Below are 19,479 nucleotides of genomic sequence, written 5' to 3'. Positions count from 1 at the left end.
AACCCATGCACTCACCCATCTTTCCACGTAGTAGTCACCAATGTCACTGCATTAAACAGGAGATCTCAGCGAAGAGGGTTAAGATAAAGGACACAAAATTCTGATCTCCTTCAACATCCAGTGGGGAATCTGTCCTCAGGCACACAGCCCTGGACACACATCCCCAGGTCCTGGCACACAGAAGAGACTCTAGGATTAGAAACTCTTCTGGTTGTATGAAACTAGGCAAGCATTTGGGGACACTCCTGAGTGGGCCTCCCCGACCCCCAGCCCAGCAACCCTCAGTGAGCATAGGCCTGAGCTAACCTGGCTCATCTGACCCTTTACGAGGGTCCCAGATGCAGTGCCGAGTGCTCCCACAATCCTCGTGGGATTTGGAAGCCTCCCAGGGAACATCCTAGCAGCAGCCAAGGGTTGTCCACCCACCACCCTCCCTCAGCATGGATCACAGCTAAGTGGCGGGATGGAATCCAAAGCCAAAGCCCCAGGGCAGGTTTTGACGGGCCAGGGTCACAGAGCCAGGGAATAAGCCCAGGGGCCGGCTCCTGCAGGCTGTGCTATCCACCGCTCTCTTCCTCCCCCAGGACACCCACAGGACTGTCTCCATGCATCTGAATGTCGTCAGCCCTGGCCTGCCTGGTGAGTCTCTCTAGGATTCCAGTGGCTGAGGCCAGTGTGGGACCTGATGGGTGGCCCAAAGGGGTGCAGCACAGATACATGCAGGGAGGACCCCAAAGAGAGCTCCCCTGGGAGGGACAGAAGGGCCCCCAGCAGCCTAGCGTAGGATCTGTGCCGCATCTTCTAGCTAAAAAGCCTTGGCTCTTGACTACCCCATAGACTGGATCCCAGGCATTTAGATTTTCCTAATCCCCGTGGTTGCTAGCTGACCTTGCTTGGGGTGCTGGGGGGGGTTCTGGAATCAAATGAGGCGGAAGGCATAGTGCGGCAGGGATGGCATCCCCTTCTTAAGGCCCCCACTGTAGAGGATGCCCCTTCAGCCCAGCACCTTCCAGCCTCCACTACATTCCCTATGGGCCTGGGCCCCTACTAGGCAGAACAGGTCACTGACACTGGGGGCAGAGGTCAGGAGTGGGGTGGGGTACCTGCTTCCTTGCCATCTTACCTGGGTTAGGATGGAGCCCTAACCCCAGCCCATGACCAAGAGAGCAGGGCTAATTACCCCACTGCATCGACAGGAACTCAGTGTCTAAGGGGAGGCCCATCGTCACTCAGGAATCAGGAGTGTGGATGAACGAGGCTTGGGAAAACCCACAAGCAGAGCTGAAGAGCCCTCAGAAGTACTCTGGCCCATTCCTACCACAGCAGAGGGCTCAGAGAGGGGCAGGGACTGACCCAAGGTCACACAGTGGGATGGGGAGGCTCTGTACTCTCAAGCCCACTCACTCTTTACTCGAATCATACCATCCGTTCTCCCTAAAACTTGCACCTCCATCAGCCTTGGAAGGCAGAGTCTCGGCCCAAAGGCCTGGCTGGGCCTTCTGGGTGGACGGTCAGAAGAGCCACCACCTAGGCAGGCGTTTGATGACTCTACCTGCTAGATGAGAAGACTGAGGTCCAGAAGTCAGAGCCAGTGGCTGAGCTGGGACTGACACCCAGACCTGTGCTTCTGGCCAGCGCACACGGTGGGGGGCTTGGGAGGGGGCCGTAGCACTGACTGCAGCCGTCCCTCCCTCGCGTACACAGACAAAGGCCTCGTCCTGCCCGCTGTGCTGGGCATCACCTTTGGCGCCTTCCTCATTGGGGCCCTGCTCACCGCCGCACTCTGGTACATCTACTCGCACACGCGTGAGTATCCCAGGCCCCCTCCATGAGTGCTCAGGACCTCTCTGCCACCACCACCTGGGGGAGCCCGGGGGAGCCTCTGGGGGAGTGGGGAGCCCTGGCCGGGGCCCTGACCTCCGCCCCTGCTCCCAGGTCCCCCCGGCAAGCGGGAGCCCGTGGTGGCGGTGGCTGCCCCGGCCTCCTCGGAGAGCAGTAGCACCAACCACAGCATCGGGAGCACCCAGAGCACCCCCTGCTCCACCAGCAGCATGGCGTAGCACCCGGCCTGGAGACCTGGGGGGCCCCCAGCCAGCCCTCGCCCAGCAGGAGAGACTGAGCAACCACCAGCTGGGAAGCACTGGCCCTGAACTTCTCCTGGGACCCCAACCCCTCCACTCGACCAAGGATGGAGGACCATGCCCTCTGCGTCCACCCCTCCTGCCTCCCTCTCAGAGGCCTGCTGCCAGCGGGGGGACCAGCCTGGAACACCGTGGGGTGCCCCCTCCCCACCCCACAGAACCTGCAAACCCAGTGGGCCCGGACTATGGCTGCCCCAGGACCACGGAGAGAGAGACCACTGCCCTGTAACTCCACATTGCTGTAAAAACCGAGGCCCTGTAAATTTGCACCCGGATCCAGCACCCGGGCTGGGTGGGAGGCGAGAACTCAAAACAGACTCACCCAGCCCACCCAGGCCTCCTCCACGGAAACAGAAGAGGGCCAGCCCGCAGCCACCCGGACCTGCTCCCAGCGGCCTCCACACCTGGACCGGCACAACTCTGGCAAGGGAAACAGAAGCCTAAGGCTGTCCAGCCTGGCACCAGGGGAGCCTAGCTCCTCCCCACAACTGTCACATGGAGACCCCGGAGGCAGGCACCTGATGGGAAGTGGCCTGTTTGGCCTGGACCCACCCCTATATACTCACCACCAATAAATCAGACCATGAAATCAGTGCTGGCCTGGGCCGGGAGAAGGGACAGGAAGCCTAAAATGGGTGGGGAGGTGACAGCTCTGGGGTCAAATCCCAAACCTGCCACTTAATTGGCTTTGTGACTGTGGGCAGGTCCCATGGCTCGTCCGAGCCAGCCACAGTTCCCTCAGCAGTCACAAAGTCTCTGTGCGGAAGTCTGCAAATCCGTGCCTGGCCTGTGGCCGATGGAACGGAGTCCAGGGTTCTTGCTTCAGACGGGCCCCCTGAGGCTGGGGTGGTGGGGGGGTTGGCGGGGAGGGGCTCGTCCCAGGCCTTACAGCCTGGGCTCCTACCCAGTCCAGTTCCCATGCCAGCTGCAGCCCTCATGCCTGCGTTTTGTGCTAAGGGAGCTAGAGATTAAGCTGCTCAAACATTTTGCCATTTCTTTTTGAAAAACTTAAAGGCTTTAATTGACTCCAGCCATCCTTTGTCTCTGGTGGGCCCCAGGCAGGAGCCCCCTCTTCCCCAGAAGGCCACTAAGAGGTAATCTATCAACCAGCACCCAGCAGGACCCCAGGCCTGGCCAGGCAGCTCACACGGTAAGCTGGGCCTGAGCCGGGATGCAGGCAGGGTAGCAAGGGAGGGGGGCTGCATAGTTTGGTCTACTAGGACAGTGGGACAACCAAGAAGCCCTCTGGCTGTCTCAGTCAGGAGGAGGGAGAGGCCCAAGGCACCCTAGGCTCAGACAAGAGGATGTCCCATCTCGGCCTCCCCATTCTAGCCCTGGATCTTGCTGCCCAGAGCCCAGGACCCTGGGCCAGTCTGGACAGAATCAGAAAAGCAGAAAACAAAAGGCACCTAACAAGAGTTCATGGTGAGCTGCAGGGCAGGTGTGGGAGACCCCCACTTCCAACCCCACTGCCTGGGCTACTGGGACAGGGAAGGCTCCAGCAGCTTCAGGACGCCGCCCACCAGGTGCAGGCTGCCTGTGACCAGTACATGGATGGCGGCAGCCTCTCGGAGCACACCAGCCCCACTGCCAGCCACAGGGTGGGCAAGGAGGCCTGGCGGGGGACTGGGTGGCTGAAAGACAGGGTCCCGGCCTTGGCTGATCCACTGCAGGGCATGGGAGATGCAGCTGAAGACGAGGGAGCCGGTGCTATGGGTGTGGCGTGGGTGGGAAGCCAGCAGCAAGGACGTGGGCTCATCACCAGGCTCCGGGTTGGTGGGGCTCCAGAGGTCCGGGCTGGCCGGCTCCTCATCCAGGTGGCTCCAGTGCTGTTGATGTGCAAGGCAGCGGAGCAACACCTGGTCCAGGGTCACCATGAAGTTCTGCTGGTCTGCCGGGCACAAGGGTGGGCACATCAGCTGGGGGGACTGGGTGGGGGAGGCACGCTGGGAGCACCTGCTTAAGACCAGGCCCTTTACACGCACCATCAGGCCTCACAGTGGGAAATGCTGGGAGGAAGCAGAGACACAGGCCGTCCCAGAGCTGGTGGCAAGCAGGGCCAGGCAGCTTAGCTTGAAAGCGGGAGCTCTGGCCCGATCAACACCTCCCCCAACCTTAGCCTCACTGCCTTCAACTGTAAGGCAGGATCCAGCACACGGGTGGGCCTAAGTGGAAATGTGCATTCCTGGACTCTCCCCAACAGTCTGCTGTGGGGCCAGGGGATCTGCATTTTCTTTTTACACTATTTCAAATTTTTTTGAACATGACCCACAGCTAAAAAAAAAACCCTTTACGAGGGCAACTCAGTACTCACACAGGTGTATACAGGTGTCTGGGACAGTACCTACCCTTCATGCAAGGCACACATATATTTTCTATTTCATTTTAAAAATGCTGGTTTAGGGCATCTGGGTGGCTCAGACGGTTAAGCGTCTGCCTTCAGCCCAGGTCATGATCCGAGGATCCTACGATCAAGTCCCGAATCAGTTCCCTGATCAGCAGGGAATCTGCTTCTCCCTCTGCCCTTCCTACTCCCCCTGCTGTGCATTCTCTCTCTCTCTCTGACAGATAAAATCTTAAAAAAAAAAGCGGGGGGGGGGGGCTCCTGGGTGATTCAGTGGGTTAAAGCCTCTGCTTTCGGCTCAGATCATAATCCCCGGGTCCTAGGAACAAGCCTCACATCAGGCTCTCTGCTCAGCGGGGAGCCCGCTTCCTCCTCTCTCTCTGGCTGCCTCTCTGCCTACTTCTGATCTCTGTCAAATAAATACAATCTTTAAAAATAAATAGATACGGGGTGCCTGGGTGGCTCAGTGGGTTAAGCCACTGCCCTCGGCTCGGGTCATGATCTCAGGGTCCTGGGATCGAGCTCCGCATCGGGCTCTCTGCTCGGCGGGGAGTCTGCTTCTCCCTCTCTGTCTGCCTCTCTGCCTACTTGTGATCTTTCTCTCTGTCAAATAAATAAATAAAATCTTTAAAAAAAAATAGATAAAAATGCTTGTTCATACCCACTAAATTGACTATAAAACCATCGGTGGGTTGCAGCCTGCATTTTGAAAACCGTTTCCCTCCAGTAATTCTGTTCCAGTACTGTGATCACAATATCCACAACGTACTGAAGAGTATTTATCTATACAATAAAACAAATCTAGCTCCTACCCGGGACCTCCTGTTCCAAAGCCCCCACTGTCCCCATCAGAGCAGTCCACTGAAGGGGCTTCTGCCCCCTGCTCACTCCCAGAGACCATGCCTGTCACCTTACCTGCGTTGCTAGCAGATGACACCTCTGTCAGGTTAGGGCAGAAAATGGCATAGTCAAACTGACAGGGCTAGAAGGCCAAGAGGGAAGACTTGGTGTCAGAGTCCAGAGAGGATGCCCCACCACCCGGACTTGTTCACAGCACCTCCCCTGGGCTGCCCCCAACATCCCCATCTCTGGAGACGCCCCCACTCAGCTGGAGTGATGCTGTATAAACCCAGCCATGGAACCTCAGCGGCTCATCTGCCTCAGTACACCCTGCAGGCCCGTGGCCTGGGCAGCACGGCCCACTGTACAGATGGGAACACTGAGGCTGGGGAGAGGGGGATTTGCTTAAGATCACCCAGCTAAGGAGCAGGCCCCAAATCCAGGCTGGGGAAAGGCTTTGTCTGCCCTGTGAGAGAGATGAACAGCTTCAGCTTCCTGGTCTGTAAAATAGGAAATGATCCCTAGGAACCACTTCGGTCCTGACAGCCCAGGGCGTGCCTCAACGTCCCTGAGCAGAGAGGGGCCCCTTCAGGCTTTACAGCTCAGAGACTCCGCAAACCATCTCTGAAATGCCATCTCGTCTACAATCCTATACTAGTGGCCGAAGGGGCAGGCTAAGCGAGTCCACAGCCCACACCTCACGCCCCTGCCTGGTCTTGCTTTTAACTCGGCTTCATTCAGCCTGACCCCGCAGGACGAGGGCAGTGACCTACCTAGGTCTAAACCTCCTTATGTGCCGGGTCCCTTTATATGGTATCCTCAGTACCGTTCAGGGGAGCCCCATTTGAGAGTTGAAGAAACAAGGTCCGGGGGTGAAGGCAGCCTGGGGATCCCACGGCCAGAAACGGGGCTGGTGGGCCTCCCGCCCACTCCCGAGCTAGCCCCTCACCTGCAGCAGCTTCAGCAGGGCCGCGGAATCCCGGTTCCCAGTGGAGTTGAAAAGCAACACGCGCACCTCACGGCCTCTGGGAGAGGGGCGGGGATGGGGGCGTGGTCAGAGAGGGGGCACCTCCCACCCTACTCCGTGGGCCCCGCCCCCTCCTTCCTCCAGAAACGGCCCTCCTCCGGGCTGGGTCCATCCCAGCAGCTCCCCCCAGCGTCGGGCCCCTCGACCCCCGAAGCCCAGCCCCCGCACAGCCCGGCCCCGGAAGCTCACCCGCTCGGCCTCCGGCTGCGGTGCAGCGCCTGGCGGAACCAGCGCACGCAGGCCTGCACACTGCTCACGGTGTGCGCGCCGTCCAGGTACCAGGTGACCGGCCCGCGCCGCAGTGTCTGCGTCCGGCCCAGCCACTCAGTGTCCCGAAGCCCTACAGGGGGCAAGGCAGCCGGCTCCCACCCTAGTCCTCAACTCACACACACAGCCTGCCCACCGGCCTGGCCTTCCCAGCCTATGAGTCAAGCTGCCTGCCACTCACTCTCACTGGGATCGGCTCTTGGGCTGCCTCCCCTGAGGGAGTCTTCCCAGCGGCCCTGAGAGGGGACGTCCCTATCATATCTCAGTCTCCTATTCCATGTAGGCGGAGAGCCCTTAGCCCAGAGAGATGAGGTCACAGCCAAGTTTGCCGGGATGTGATCTGATATCTGCCTGACTCGGGGCTGGCACACAGTGGGCACAAGGGAATCACTGGCAAGAGGGGTTTAGCTGCTATGAGCACCTACTGTGTGCTGAAAGCTCAGGGGGAAGCAAGAAGCCTGACAATGGCTCCGTTCTCCAGACCTCATGGTCTTAGGATGATGACAAGATTGCCAGTAACAGCAGCTACCACTGACTGGGCGCTACATCCCACTAGGCCCTGGCCTCAGCCCCTCAGTGATGTCACCACACGGTGGGCCCTGTCATCACCACATTTGGCAGGTAGGAAAACTGAGGCTCAGAGTCCATGAACTCAAAGTCAGGGACACTGACTTCAGAGGCCTTTGTTCTGGGCACCATCTCCAACCGCCCCCTCCTCTCAAACAGGATACTCAAAGAAACATCTGAGGGGTCCCGGCCAAGCAAGAAGGTCTGCCTCACCATGTCGCATGTGGGACGTGGGCTGGAACACGGGTGCCAGAGGCATCTGCCGCAAGACGCTGGGCCGAGATATCTTCAGCTCCCCGAGGCCTGAGGAGCAAGGGTGGTGGGGGGAGGGGCTGCTGTGTGGACGGAGTGTGTAGGGAACCTTCAGAGGCAGGCTCCACGTGCCCCCTCCCCACGCGCCCGCCCACCTACCCTGGTGGCCCTTTTGCTGCAGCCAGCAGCGAGACAGCTGCAAGGCCAAGGCGGCGTTGGACCGCTGGTGCTCTCCCTCCAGGCCCAGGGTCAGCGGCGGCCCGCCTTCCTCCAGGGCTTCGAGTGGTGGGCACAGGTAGAGAGGACACTGCCAAGGAGATGGGCAACAGCGGGTCAGGGGAGGCCTCCCTGATGCTGTGGATCCTTCCGTCCTGCTCTGGGAACCACAGTGTGCTCCAGCTGGCTGAGCAGTTGTCCCTCACTGCACAGATGGGCAAACTGAGGCCCAAAAGGATGCCGTGCCTCCCCAGTGGGCTACCACCCCCACCCCGGGGTCTCCAAACTCACCGAGATCTGCTGGGCACGGTCCCGCAGCACTGCCAGGGGACTGTCAGGCTGGAGCACCGTGAAGGCAGGAACGCCACGCTGCAGAGGAGGAGGGAGAGAGTGAGACAAACTGCTGCGGGTCCTCCGTCCTGGGGTCTGGCAGCTCACTTCGCTTGCCCTCCAGAGGGGAGGGGAGGGGCCTCTTGCTCCAGACCCCGCTGATGGCTGAGACCTTATCCTGAGTTAGAATACAGGTGACCCTGCCCCATCCCCACTTCCCTAAGCCTTGAGGGCCAGGGCCAGGCCATCCATGTACCTCCTCTCCCCAGGGCTGTCTGGTACCTTGAAGATGCCCCCTTTCTGCCATGCGATCGCCTCCACTGTGTCCCCCAGAAGGCTGGTGTGGTCGATGCCAAGAGAGGAGATGCCACACACCACAGGCTTCCTGCAAGAGACAGAAAGGACTTGATGGTGCTGCCTGGGGCTCATGGCCGCCGTCCATTCTCCCCAAGCAGTGGTCCTCACCTGATGATGTTGGTACAGTCGTAAGCGCCACCAATGCCCACTTCCACCACCGCCAGGTCCACCTGCAGAGGCATAGGAGGCACATCAGGGGTCCTGTTCCCCCAGCCTGCTGAGATTCCCCTCCCACGGCCTCAGACACAGGACTCAGGGGAGTGGGCACGTACCTTCTCCTGGAGGAAGATGTGGAAGGCCATGAGTGTGAGGAAGCGGAAGTAGGCAGGCATGGAGACACAGCTGCTGCTGTCCTGTGGACAAGAACATGTCAGAACCCAGGGCCCTGCCACTTCTGCTCTGGGGAGACGGGGTTCTGGGGCATACAGCCCCCTCTGGGTCTCTCCAGCGCCCCTACCCAGCCCCCCACCACTCCTCCTGCATGCGCACCTTGGTCTCCTCCAGCCGGTGGTAGAGGTGCCAAAAGTGCTTGGTGAAGAGCTCGGGGCTTATGGGCTGCCCGTTGATGCGGATCCGCTCCCGCACCTGCACCAGGTGGGGAGAGCTGCCGGGAGACCTGTGGTCATCGGGACTCCCTTCCCGAGCCCCTCATGCGTGTCTTCAGAAACCCAGATCTGACCACGCCACTGCCCTGCTGACAGTCCTGTGACTTCCCTCCGGCCTCCAGCGTCCCAGCTCCTCACCCAGCCTCCCAGGTCCTGGTGGGGCTGAGGCACTGGGCTCTGTGCCTCACCTCTCCCACAGCCCCACAGTTCCCTGTGCCCTAGCCCCTCGGGCCTATTCGTAGTTCCTCCAGGCTGCCCACCCCCCCAACTCCCTCCACACATCTCAACTGAGTTGGGCCCTCCTCCAGAAAGAAAGCCCTGCCCCTGCCTGGCACCCCAACAGGCTGATCAGGAATGTGCTCTGGGCTCCAACAGGCCCCTGTGCTTTACCCATCACACATGCATCAGTCACTCTGCCAACATCTGCCCCCACACTGTCTTCCAGCCCTAGAGGGCAAAGTCCCATCTGTGTGCTCAAGATGCAATCCCCGGCCGGCCCACGAGGCTACATGGGCCGAAGCCAAAGGCTGGGTTTTTACCCAAAAAAATATTTTTCAAAATTAATTTTTGTTAAGGTTTCATTGTTTTTTAAAGTCATCTCCAGACCCAACGTGGAGCTTGAACTCAGAACCTCAGAGATCAAGGGTCACAGGCTCCACCTACAGCATCAGCCAGGTCACCCCATCCCCAAAATTATTTTAGAAGAGAAATTGTCAGCTTGTGTTTGAATCCTCCAAGCCCCTCTCATATTATAAGTCCTTCCCTACATTTTTTTTAAAGATTTTATTTATTTATTTGACAGAGATCACAAGTAGGCAGAGAGAGAGGAAGGGAAGCAGGCTCCCTGCTGAGCAGAGAGCCCAATGTGGGGCTCGATCCCAGGACCCTGGGATCATGACCTGAGCCGAAGGCAGAGGCTTTAACCCACTGAGCCACCCAGGCGCCCCCATATCTTTCTTTTGAACAAAGAACTGTGGAGAGAAAATACGGCCTGAAATGGCCTCAGTCAGCTGATTTCAGACAGTTCTAGAAGTCACTGATGGAACTGGCAAAATAAAAGGAGCAAAGATCCTAAGTCCCACCACCACAGGGACCAAACCCTGAGCACTTCACGACCACTGTGATCCCACTGCTTTACTGGTGAGCAGCTGAGGAGAGGCATGCGCAGCACAGGAAAGAGGGCCCTACATCTGGTTCACACCCCATCCTCTGGTGTGAGTTTTGGTGCCTGAGGCCAAGCACGAGGTGGCGAAGGGGCGGCTGACGCCAGCAGAACAGAAGGGACACCTCGACACGTGGACATCAGAAACTACCTCAGCACTTAAGCCCTAACAAGCCAGATTTTCTGCTCCTTACGGCAAAGACGTCCGAGGTGATAAATATTTCTCTGTGATTTTAAAGCTGTATGTGGGGGGACCCGGCTGGCTCCATGGGTAGAGCGTGCAAAACTTGATTGTGGGATTGTGAGTTCACGCCCCACGTTGCGTGTAGAGATTACTTAAAATTTTTTTTTTTAAATCTTAAAAACATAAAAGCTGCACACGGAATTTAAGTTAATAAAAAAGATATCTGATGATTCTAGGTATGTACTTCATTTACACATTCCAGCTGCTGCCTCCCCGTCCTGAATTCGTTTCATTACGAAAATTAAGGGCAGCCACAAACTTCGGGCAATATGTTAAAGCCAATGGAATGGTTATTGAATCAATCAACATTGGGCAGAGAGAGAGGCAGCTGAGCTCCTGCTAGTTGGTTCCAGGCCACCACCACCCCCGCCACCATCCCCTCCACGCAGAGAGCTAAGAGATCCCACATTTCTCCACCCCTCAGTACCTAAAGAATCCTGTCTTCAGGCCATAGCTGCGGAGAATACGTTCAGTGAAGGCACAAGTGGAACCCTAGAAAGAAGAGATCTTGTTTGGGCTGGCCCCACCCTCACACCCCATCAGGTGGATACCCTACCCCTGAGTCCGATCGCTCACCTTCCCCTTGGTCCCAGTGACGTGAATGATGTTCAGCTGGTCCAAGTCTTCCACCTGAAGACATACAGACAACCGCCTCAGCCACAGACTCACAGGTGGGGGTGCAGGGGGGTGGCGAGAGCGGTCCCGGGCCCCGCCCACCTTACCTGCAGCCCACTCCGGGCCAAGTACAGCTTCATCGCGTCCAGCTGCGTCTGAGGGTCACCCCGCTGGCGCTTCACCTTCTCCAGGTAGCCAGCATTGGTCTGCAGGGTGTTCAGTGTGCGCACAGCATCCTGGCAAACACAGTCCCCAGGGAGCAGGTTAGGACTCAGCAGCGGTCCACAGAAACAGAGGGACCCCGGGGCATCGGTGGCCAGGCCAGGGCACCGAGCCTACCAATGCCCGCCCTGGTGCCCCAGCATCGAGGTTAGGCACTGGTGAGAGAGAAGTGGCATCTTCCCAGCTCTGGCAGAGATGGGAACCTGGGGCAGTTCGGCCCCACCCAGGAGTGTTAGGCAAGCAGGTTACATGACTAACGGGAGAAGCCTATTCCCAGTTTGGGCTTCCCAGTCTTCAACCCCACACTGGGGCCTTTGCCCTCATTCCCCCCAATGACGTCCACAGCTATACTAGGCTCTAAGTTGGGAGGGGGCTGTGAGGGGGTGCAAGAGAACCACAGAAGGCTGGGGTTTTAGAACTGGAGGAATTTGAACTGGAAATCCCTGGAGGCTTCCATGCCCAACCCTGAGGATGGGGTTCCACAGCCTGACTCAAAAAAGAGCTGCTCAGGGGCGCCTGGGTGGCTCAGTGGGTTAAGCCGCTGCCTTCGGCTCAGGTCATGATCCCAGGTCCTGGGTTCAGGCCCCGCATCGGGCTTTCTGCTCAGCAGGGAGCCTGCTTCCTCCTCTCTCTCTGCCTGCCTCTCTGCCTGCTTGTGATTTCTCTCTGTCAAATAAATAAATAAATAAATAATCTAAAAAAAAAAAAAAGAGCTGCTCAAAGCGTCCAGATGGGGAAGAGATGGACGCTCCAAGGAAGAGGGGTCTCCCCGGGGTCACCCAGCCAGTGACCAGACACTCCTCAGGAGAGTGTGGGAGTGAGAGTGGACATGCTATTTATTCCCCTCAAGGGCCCCAATAGCTGGCTGGAGGCCCCGCACCCATTAAACTGTGTCATCGGCCTGACAGGCAACAGGTGTGGTCTATGGAAACCCACCCCTACAACAGAGCCAGGTGGAAATTTTATGTTCTCCAGATTCTTACCCCCCACCAATACCCCCTAATTCCCGCCTGCCCCCAATTCCAGGCACTCGGATCTCTATCTCCTGAATCCTGGAGACTCCAACCCCAGATACCAACTCTTGGATCTCTCAAATCTGAACTCCTGAAACTTCACCCCTCCCACACCCCAACCGCTAGTTGGGACCCTGAACCCCCTATCACTGGGCGCCCCTTCCCACTAAGGCGGGACACTTTAGCCTCAGAATTCCCAGAACCCGCGGCCCAGGCCCAACTTCCTGGTCTCTGTCCCCACCCCCGGGCTCCAGGATGTTCCCGCCCTCGAGCCCCCCCACTGTCAACCTCCCGGTCCACCCTAGCCTCAGGCCGCGGAGTCCGGACGCTGTGTGGCTCAGGCCCGGCACACGTGTCGTCTTACGACCGCCAGTCGGCCCGCCGGATACCTGATACTCCATGCCGGGCTCCTGCGGCGCGGGCCACGCGCTCAACCCTCGCCGCGCCGTGACCCCGGTCGTGGCACCGCGTGAAGAAACTGCCGCCAGGAAGAGAGCGGCGCGCAGGTGGCAGCGTGCCTGCGACATAGTCCTACCGCCCGTTACCACTTGCTAGGCCCGGGCCGGAGACGCCCCGCCCCGCCCAGCCTCGCCTCGCCCCTGCCCTCCACCAATCAGCGCTACCCAGAGAGTCGCCCGGAACCAATAAGAATCCGCGGGATGCCATATTTGTGAGGGGCAGGGGCGGAGGGATTCGGCCCTGTTTGTGAGGGGCCCCTTCCCAGGGGCATTCTCTGCAAGCGCTCAGCGTCTCCAGGACCCGACCACACCCCCAAAATTGTCCCAGTCTGCAACCCTCAGCCTGGGGGTCCGCCAGAACTAGCTCTGAGCAGGCAGAGAAGACAGAGCTAGCGTACACTTGGATGGATGGAGGTCACTGAATTCAAGCCCGAAATGTCGCGGTTTAATGCAGAGACCGCAGGCTGCGGGTATTCGGCCTCTGCACTTCTGAATCTGACTACCGGATTGCGAGGCAATAGACCCAAACCCAAGCACCTTCGCTTCTGGGGTCACTACCGTCCCTCGGCAGCCTGGAAGGCGTCCTGGAAGAAGTGACATTCTGGCAGAGGCCTGGGGATGAGGCGGAGTCAGCGAGGTGGCTGGGCGGGTGAGCGGGGAGAGGTTTTCAGAGGGAGGGAACGCGGTGTGAAAAGCAAAGGCCTGAAGAGAGGGAGGGGTGACGAGGTTGGGGAGAGGGAGAGAGGAGAACCACTAGTCCGAGGGAACTGCACTTCCACCGGGTGGGGCTTACTTGCCCCAAAATGCCAGATCCAGCAGGACCTTGTAGCCTAAGAAATTTGGATTAAATTTGGCAACAATAACATGGTCTTAAAAAAAAAAAATTAAAAGAGGAGCCTGCGTGGCTCAGTCGGTTAAGGGTTTATCTTCTCTTGGGCTCAGGTCATGATCTGTGGGTCCTGGGACCGAGCGTCCCTTCCCTCGGCCTACCTGCTCAGCAGAGAGCCTGCTTCACCCCGCCCACCACCCCGCCCCCCGCCGCTCCCCGTGCCTGTGCTCTTTCTCTCTCTCTCTCAAATAAATAAATAAAATCTTTTTTTAAAAAAATGAATAAAGATGACAAGATCAGGTTTGCACTTTGGAAGATTTACTGTGTGGAGAACGAAGTGGAGAGCCACGTGAGGGAAGAGACAGTAATCTACCCTAGCTATGGGTGAGGAGGACTCCGATGGGACTTTTTCTTGTCTGATCTTCTTGGCCCCAACTGCTAGCATGGAACAAGTAGCGGGGAGATTCCTTTTTTTTTTTTTTTTTTAAATAACAAGGCATGCCTGTAATTTATTTTTCAGATCCCCTCTGCGGGATTAAAAAGTCTCTTTCACATCGCATTGCCCTGCTCCCTGCTCCTGGTCCTCTTTTCCCTGTACTCATTCTTCAAGCATTTTTTCATCTCCCCGATGGAGATCATTGCAATGCCCAAACAATTTCAGAATGCTGGGATTTTTATGATATTCCTTAAGCAAGTTAATCAAGATGTTGCATTCCTCAGTGAGCAAGTATAGAACTAAGAGAAAGCATCTTTAGGAGAAGGTGAAGGAGCACAGCAGAGAAACCTGACTATCGGCCACACCAGGAAGCAGAAGTGACAGTCACCAATGAAGAATCCCCATCCAGAGGCCAGTGGCCTGGGCGCCAGGGAGGGGCAGCTCCTGGCGGGGGGGCAGTCTCCCATGGCCCCCACACCTCACCTGACTAGGAGATTGCCTTTTTATAGGTCAGATGCCAGAAAAGTGTGCGGATATTGGGGTGGGGGGTGAAGGGAGTGGGGGCGGGAGAGGGGTGTGTGTGTGTGTGTGCTATAAACAGCCCTCTAGGGAAGTCCCCACAGACAAAAGACAATCCTTCAAACAATTGATGGGATTTCAGAACCTCTCTACCTCTTTCCCACCAGCATTGGGGGTAAATATTTATCAGAGATCATTTGATTTTGAAATAAACATATGTCGGAAAGATTCCATCACTGGCTGGACTTCCGCTCTTCACATCACTGCTGGGCACCCCAACCCTGGCCCCATGGGAAATAGGGAGGTGCTTCATTTCATAGTTTTCTTCTTCTCCTCCTCCTTCTTCCTCTTCTCCTTCTTCATCATTGAAATGTTCTCTGTGCATAGGCACATACAGAATAACTGCATAAAAATGATCATAAAGTTGCTTTAAAGGTTCTTCTTTGTGGGATCCTGGCGGCCTCAGTCCATAGAGCGTGCAAGTCTTGATATCGGGGTTATAATTTTGAGCCCCGTGTTGGGTGTAGAGATTCCTTAAAAATCAAAATCTTTAAAAATAAAAAAACAAATGTTTTTCTTTGGCTCACCCCCACCCCTCACCTTCCTCCTTTGGTGGCGTTCAAGTTTGCCTCCCACAGTTTTCTAAGCACATGAGATGACAGACACATCTAGATATCTACAGGACTTTGTCGATGCCCATGACGATATTTTCTGCATCTTAACACTCTTAGTCAACAATAACCTTATAGGGATCCCTCGAAGATACTGACTTAGCAAATAGTTACGGAGTACTTCTCTGGGCCAGGCCCTGTTCTAAACACTTTCTATACAGTTGGTCATTAACTGAGCATGACCCTATAAGACAGGTACTAGTATTAACATCCTGCTCCGGGTCATTCCTCCAAGAATGAGATGGCAGGGAAAATGAGATCCCAGGAGGGAGACCTCCTTCCTCCCAGGTCAGCTTGCCTACATTCCTGAATCTTAACTAATCTCTTTCTCTATGCCCCAAGGAAAGAAGTTTGTGCCAATTTTCCCCTCCTGTCTTCTTGGGAGTGGGGAAGGGAGGGTAGGCATTTGCAATCTTGAACATCATTGAGCTACTGACTTCAGCTCCAGTTGGAAACAGAAACAGATGCACAAGCATGAAGACAAGTAGCAGCCCAGAAAATTCCAGGAGTCTACCTGGTATCATCCCAGTCGTGCAGGGAATTATAAGCCGTGACTGGGGACTTGGCAAAGCCACCCAGTGGCCTTGTGCTGGTCATGTCACCTTTCCCCTGGACTTCTGTTTACTCCATGGTCTCCAAGGACAGTGTTCACATAGGCACAGACACTGGGAAATTTGTAGGAGTCCTTTAAGGGGGCGGAGGTAGAATAGAGTTATCTTCTTTTTCTTATTAAAACTTTTAGTATTTTCATTTCGTTTTCAAATCCTAATATTGGGGGAGGGGGCACCTGGGTGGCTCAGCTGGTTAAATGTCTAACTCTTGATTTCAGCTCAAGTCATGATCTCAGGGTTGTGAGATCCAGCCCCTCCACGGCCTCCACGCTGGGCATGGAGCCTGCTCAAGGTTCCCTCTCTCCTCCCTCTCCCTCTACCCCTCCCCCCACCCCACGCACTCTCTAAAAAAAGACTTAAAAAAATCAAAATAAAATAAGTCCTAAATTTGTTTGAATGGATAACACATCCTATGATTCAAACAAAAGTACAAAATATGTACAATGGAAAGCTTCCCTCCCATGCCAGTTCCCAGCACCCTAATTCCCCTCTCCAAAAACAATCAGTTATGTTTCCCGTGATGCCTCCAGAGAGAACGTTATGCATTTGCAAGCAAAGTTAAATATATAGAGATTTCGCTTTTAGATTTGCAGATAGCAGACTATATACACAAGTCTGTGTTGTATTTTTTCCATATACCTTTATATCCTGGACCTTATTTTAGACTGTGTTGGTACAGAAGAGCTGTCTCATGGGCTAATTTATGTTTTTGAAGCTGGGCAGTACTCCTTGGTGTGGAGGTATTACTACGGATTTAACCAGTCTCCTCCTGATGAACATTTAGGTTTCTAATATTTTTGTCTTCACAAGCGATGTTGCAATGGGTAACATTTTGCCCTCATCATTTCTTCCATGGGTGAGCACATCTGACGGATAATTCCAGGAAGTTCAATTGCTTGGTCAAAGGTGACGGGCATTCAACACCTTCATACATATTGCCACATACACATACACATTGTCCTCTAAAAGGGTAGGTAGGATTAATTTCCACACTCATGCCTGAGCATGCACGAGCCAGTCATTTCCTCACCAACACAGACCTTAGCTAACTTTGATCTCTGCCACTTGCATAGTTGGAAAAATGGATTCTCAAGGTAGTTATCATTTGCATTTATTTTATTTGGAGGATGCTGCGCACATTTTCTTATGTTTAAAAACTATTTGTATGCGTAATCTGCTACATTTGTATCATTTTGTATCATTGCTCTTTCTTTTGAAAGCCACAAATGTTCATAGAAGGAAACAGAGAAATGTGTAAAGAAGAAAATCAAAGGCACCTTCATCCCACACCTGGAGAACAAATGTTGGCTTTTTGGTGCCAGCATTAAAGTGTTCTTGCTCTCCAGAAAGAATAATTCAAAGAAAGCCATTGTCTGGAGAGGAAGAAAGAAAGAGAGAGACAGAGAGAGAGAGAGAGAGAGAGAGAAAGAAAGAAAGAAAGAAAGAAAGAAAGAAAGAAAGAAAGAAAGAAAGAAAATTGGCAAGTGGGTCAGTGTCCAGCCCCTGGAGGCAGATCTGCAGGTGTGTGTGGAGGGCAGTAAGAGCTGGGGATTCTACTTTACCCCCACCCTCCTAAAGGGAAAGGATGTCATCCACCCATCCATTCATCCATCTAAGTCACAAGAGTCACAAACTTCACGGACTGAGTCTGCCAGGCGCCCCCAGTCGCCTCTGATCTAGACCCGCTCATCAAGCTTGGGAATCCCTGTCTTTTTTTTTTTTTTTTTTTTTTTTTTTCCGCATTGGTGACTTGGATTTTCTTAAGTAATAGTTAACATGAATTCTTTCTAAACATCAGCCCTGCACACCAATCTTTACACACTGCTTCTGTTCCTGGACCCTTTCTCAGGGAGGCAGAGGAAGACCTACTAGGGAAAATAGCTCAGTCACTCACAGGGATCTGTCATGCCAAGCCCCAGACTCCACTCCCCAGCCACCCCTGGACTCTGCCCCACCCCAGCCCTGTGTCCTGTCAGGTGACCTGGTCATTTAATCAATGGGGCTCTGGCCTTGAGCTGGCTCTTACTTCAGAGGGAGGCCCCACTGCCTCGGGGAGCCAGGCAAAATGCCAGCACCCCACAGCCTTTGGGGTGTCCTCAGTTCTCTCTCCTGGTGAGGGGACCCACACCGTGTGACCCTGGGAAAGTCACCTGTCCTCCCTAGGGTCCTGGCCTCTAAGGTAAGGGGACCTGGATGATCTCAAACCCTGGAATCTGGGGCCACCCCTCCTCATCTGCTGGGCAGAAGGTTCTGTGGGTCAGGATGGTCTGGGTGAGAGTGGCCCCAGGAGACACTGACTGACGGCGGCCTTCCGGTTCTGGCCTGGCCTTCAGACTACAGTCCCAAGAGGGAAGCAGGTGCTGACTCCCTGTGTGCACATTTAGCAGAGGAGAAAACTGAGGCTTGATAAGGCCAAGTCACTGGGCTAGCGCCTGTCGGTCTTGAACCTTGATCTCCTCGCTCAGACTCCTGCGGCCCAGCCGGCTGTACCCCAGCTCCGGCCAGCATTTGCCGGAGCCAGACTGGGCAGCCTGGGCCAGTCTCCTCACCTCTCTGAGCCCCATTTCCTCATCTGTAAAGCAGGGGTCACAGTCGTGCCCACCTCAGAGGGGTGGGGTGAGGCAGAATGAGAGGGTGCTGTGCCCGGATCCCAGAGCAAGCTCCAGATGGGGGTTAGAAGTCTTTAACAGGTTAGGTCCCTAACAGCCACTACCGCACCTTCGGAATCTACAAAAGGAAGAGCGCATGGGCATAGGACCAGCAGGTAGGAAGCCAGGGACCAGGATTGCCATTATGACTACTATTATTATTATTTTAGTGGCGCTAACAACCCTTCCTGACTGAGCAGTCAGAGTTAAATCTGGTGAGAACAGTCTAGGAACCATGTCCGCGGTGCCCGGGGCGCAGGAAGCCCCACGAGGGGCCTCAGCACCTCCCAGGCCTGCTGTCCGTTCTGCTCTGCAGACCCCTCCCCTAGAGCTCCCCCACCACCACAGTGGGCGGGCAGCTGGGTTAGAAGGTGGAACTGAGGGCCACAGGAGGGCCCCTGATCACCCCAAGCCCTTAGAACCGGGTTTATCAATGACAAGGGTCGCCCTTGGGGCCCCACCAAGTGTGGGGTTATCATTGTTGATGGCCTGTGGCCTCGAGGGATATTAACACACACGTTATGCAGAAGAAAGAGATGGAAGCTTGGAGAGAAAGGCCACCTGCCCAAGGTCACCAAGCTCTCCTACCTGGAAGGATGCAGTTTTAGCTGAGAAAGTTCTCATGGATGGGCCGGACCGTTCCATGGCTGCTCTCCACCACACCTTCTCAGCCCCTGTCCAGGGGGTTGCCAGGGACCTGGCACCTTTCATTCCCGGGCTTCCCACACCCCAACAGGGCTGGGTACAAAGTGATTCATGGGTGAGGGCACCTTTGCCAAGCCTGCTCTGCCCTGGGTTCAGCTGGGCCAGAGAGAGGAGGGGGGATATCGGGGATTCCCTCTCCCTGCCCCTTGGCCCCGGGCCTCCCCTGTGCACAGGGAGGATGGTCTTACCTGATAGGTGCCTGCTCTCATCCTGGGGATCGGCCCAGGGAGGGACTTCTCTGGCGAATCTCCCCAGTTAAATAACAGCCCAGAGACGGTTAAAGGTGAGTGAGCAGGTGGGGGCCCCGCATAGAGATGAGAGCACTTGGGAAACTTCCAGACTTTGGGGCGGGGCTTCCCACAGAACAGGGTTGGCCGGATCTGGCCTCTCTTATCACAGC

At 55.7% G+C, this 19,479-nt stretch overlaps 2 protein-coding genes across 7 annotated transcripts in view; one reads left to right on the top strand and one right to left on the bottom strand.

Annotated features, from left to right (window-relative positions):
• Positions 1–4,415, top strand: part of ENG (endoglin) — a 33,531-nt gene extending 29,116 nt beyond the window's left edge. For all 3 annotated transcript variants that reach the window (XM_047699466.1, XM_047699464.1, XM_047699463.1), the window contains exons 13-15: positions 585–639; positions 1,705–1,806; positions 1,936–4,415. In XM_047699466.1, the coding sequence (XP_047555422.1) occupies positions 585–639; positions 1,705–1,806; positions 1,936–2,060 (282 nt within the window). In that variant the 3' untranslated portion in view covers positions 2,061–4,415. The remainder of the gene's footprint in view (positions 1–584; positions 640–1,704; positions 1,807–1,935) is intronic.
• Positions 3,134–19,317, bottom strand: FPGS (folylpolyglutamate synthase). 4 transcript variants are annotated; one of them, XM_047699470.1, is made up of 15 exons: positions 19,268–19,317; positions 11,075–11,203; positions 10,929–10,982; positions 10,780–10,844; positions 8,831–8,945; positions 8,614–8,694; positions 8,450–8,511; positions 8,267–8,369; positions 7,946–8,023; positions 7,598–7,745; positions 7,400–7,489; positions 6,542–6,692; positions 6,275–6,350; positions 5,401–5,467; positions 3,134–4,032 (listed from the first exon to the last, which is right to left on the bottom strand). In XM_047699470.1, the coding sequence occupies exons 1-15, from the start codon at positions 19,286–19,288 to the stop codon at positions 3,620–3,622; spliced, it is 1,653 nt and encodes a 550-aa protein (XP_047555426.1). In that variant the 5' UTR covers positions 19,289–19,317; the 3' UTR covers positions 3,134–3,619. The 4 variants fall into 4 exon arrangements, with proteins under 4 accessions (XP_047555426.1, XP_047555424.1, XP_047555425.1 ...); XM_047699468.1 differs by lacking the exon at positions 19,268–19,317 and adding an exon at positions 18,963–19,195; XM_047699469.1 differs by lacking the exon at positions 19,268–19,317 and adding an exon at positions 13,198–13,295.
• Positions 19,318–19,479: the final 162 nt, after the last annotated feature.

The sequence above is a fragment of the Lutra lutra genome, chromosome 13, assembly GCF_902655055.1.
Source record: "Lutra lutra chromosome 13, mLutLut1.2, whole genome shotgun sequence".
Taxonomy (NCBI): Eukaryota; Metazoa; Chordata; class Mammalia; order Carnivora; family Mustelidae; genus Lutra; species Lutra lutra.
This window is presented reverse-complemented; position numbering and strand designations above follow the sequence as displayed.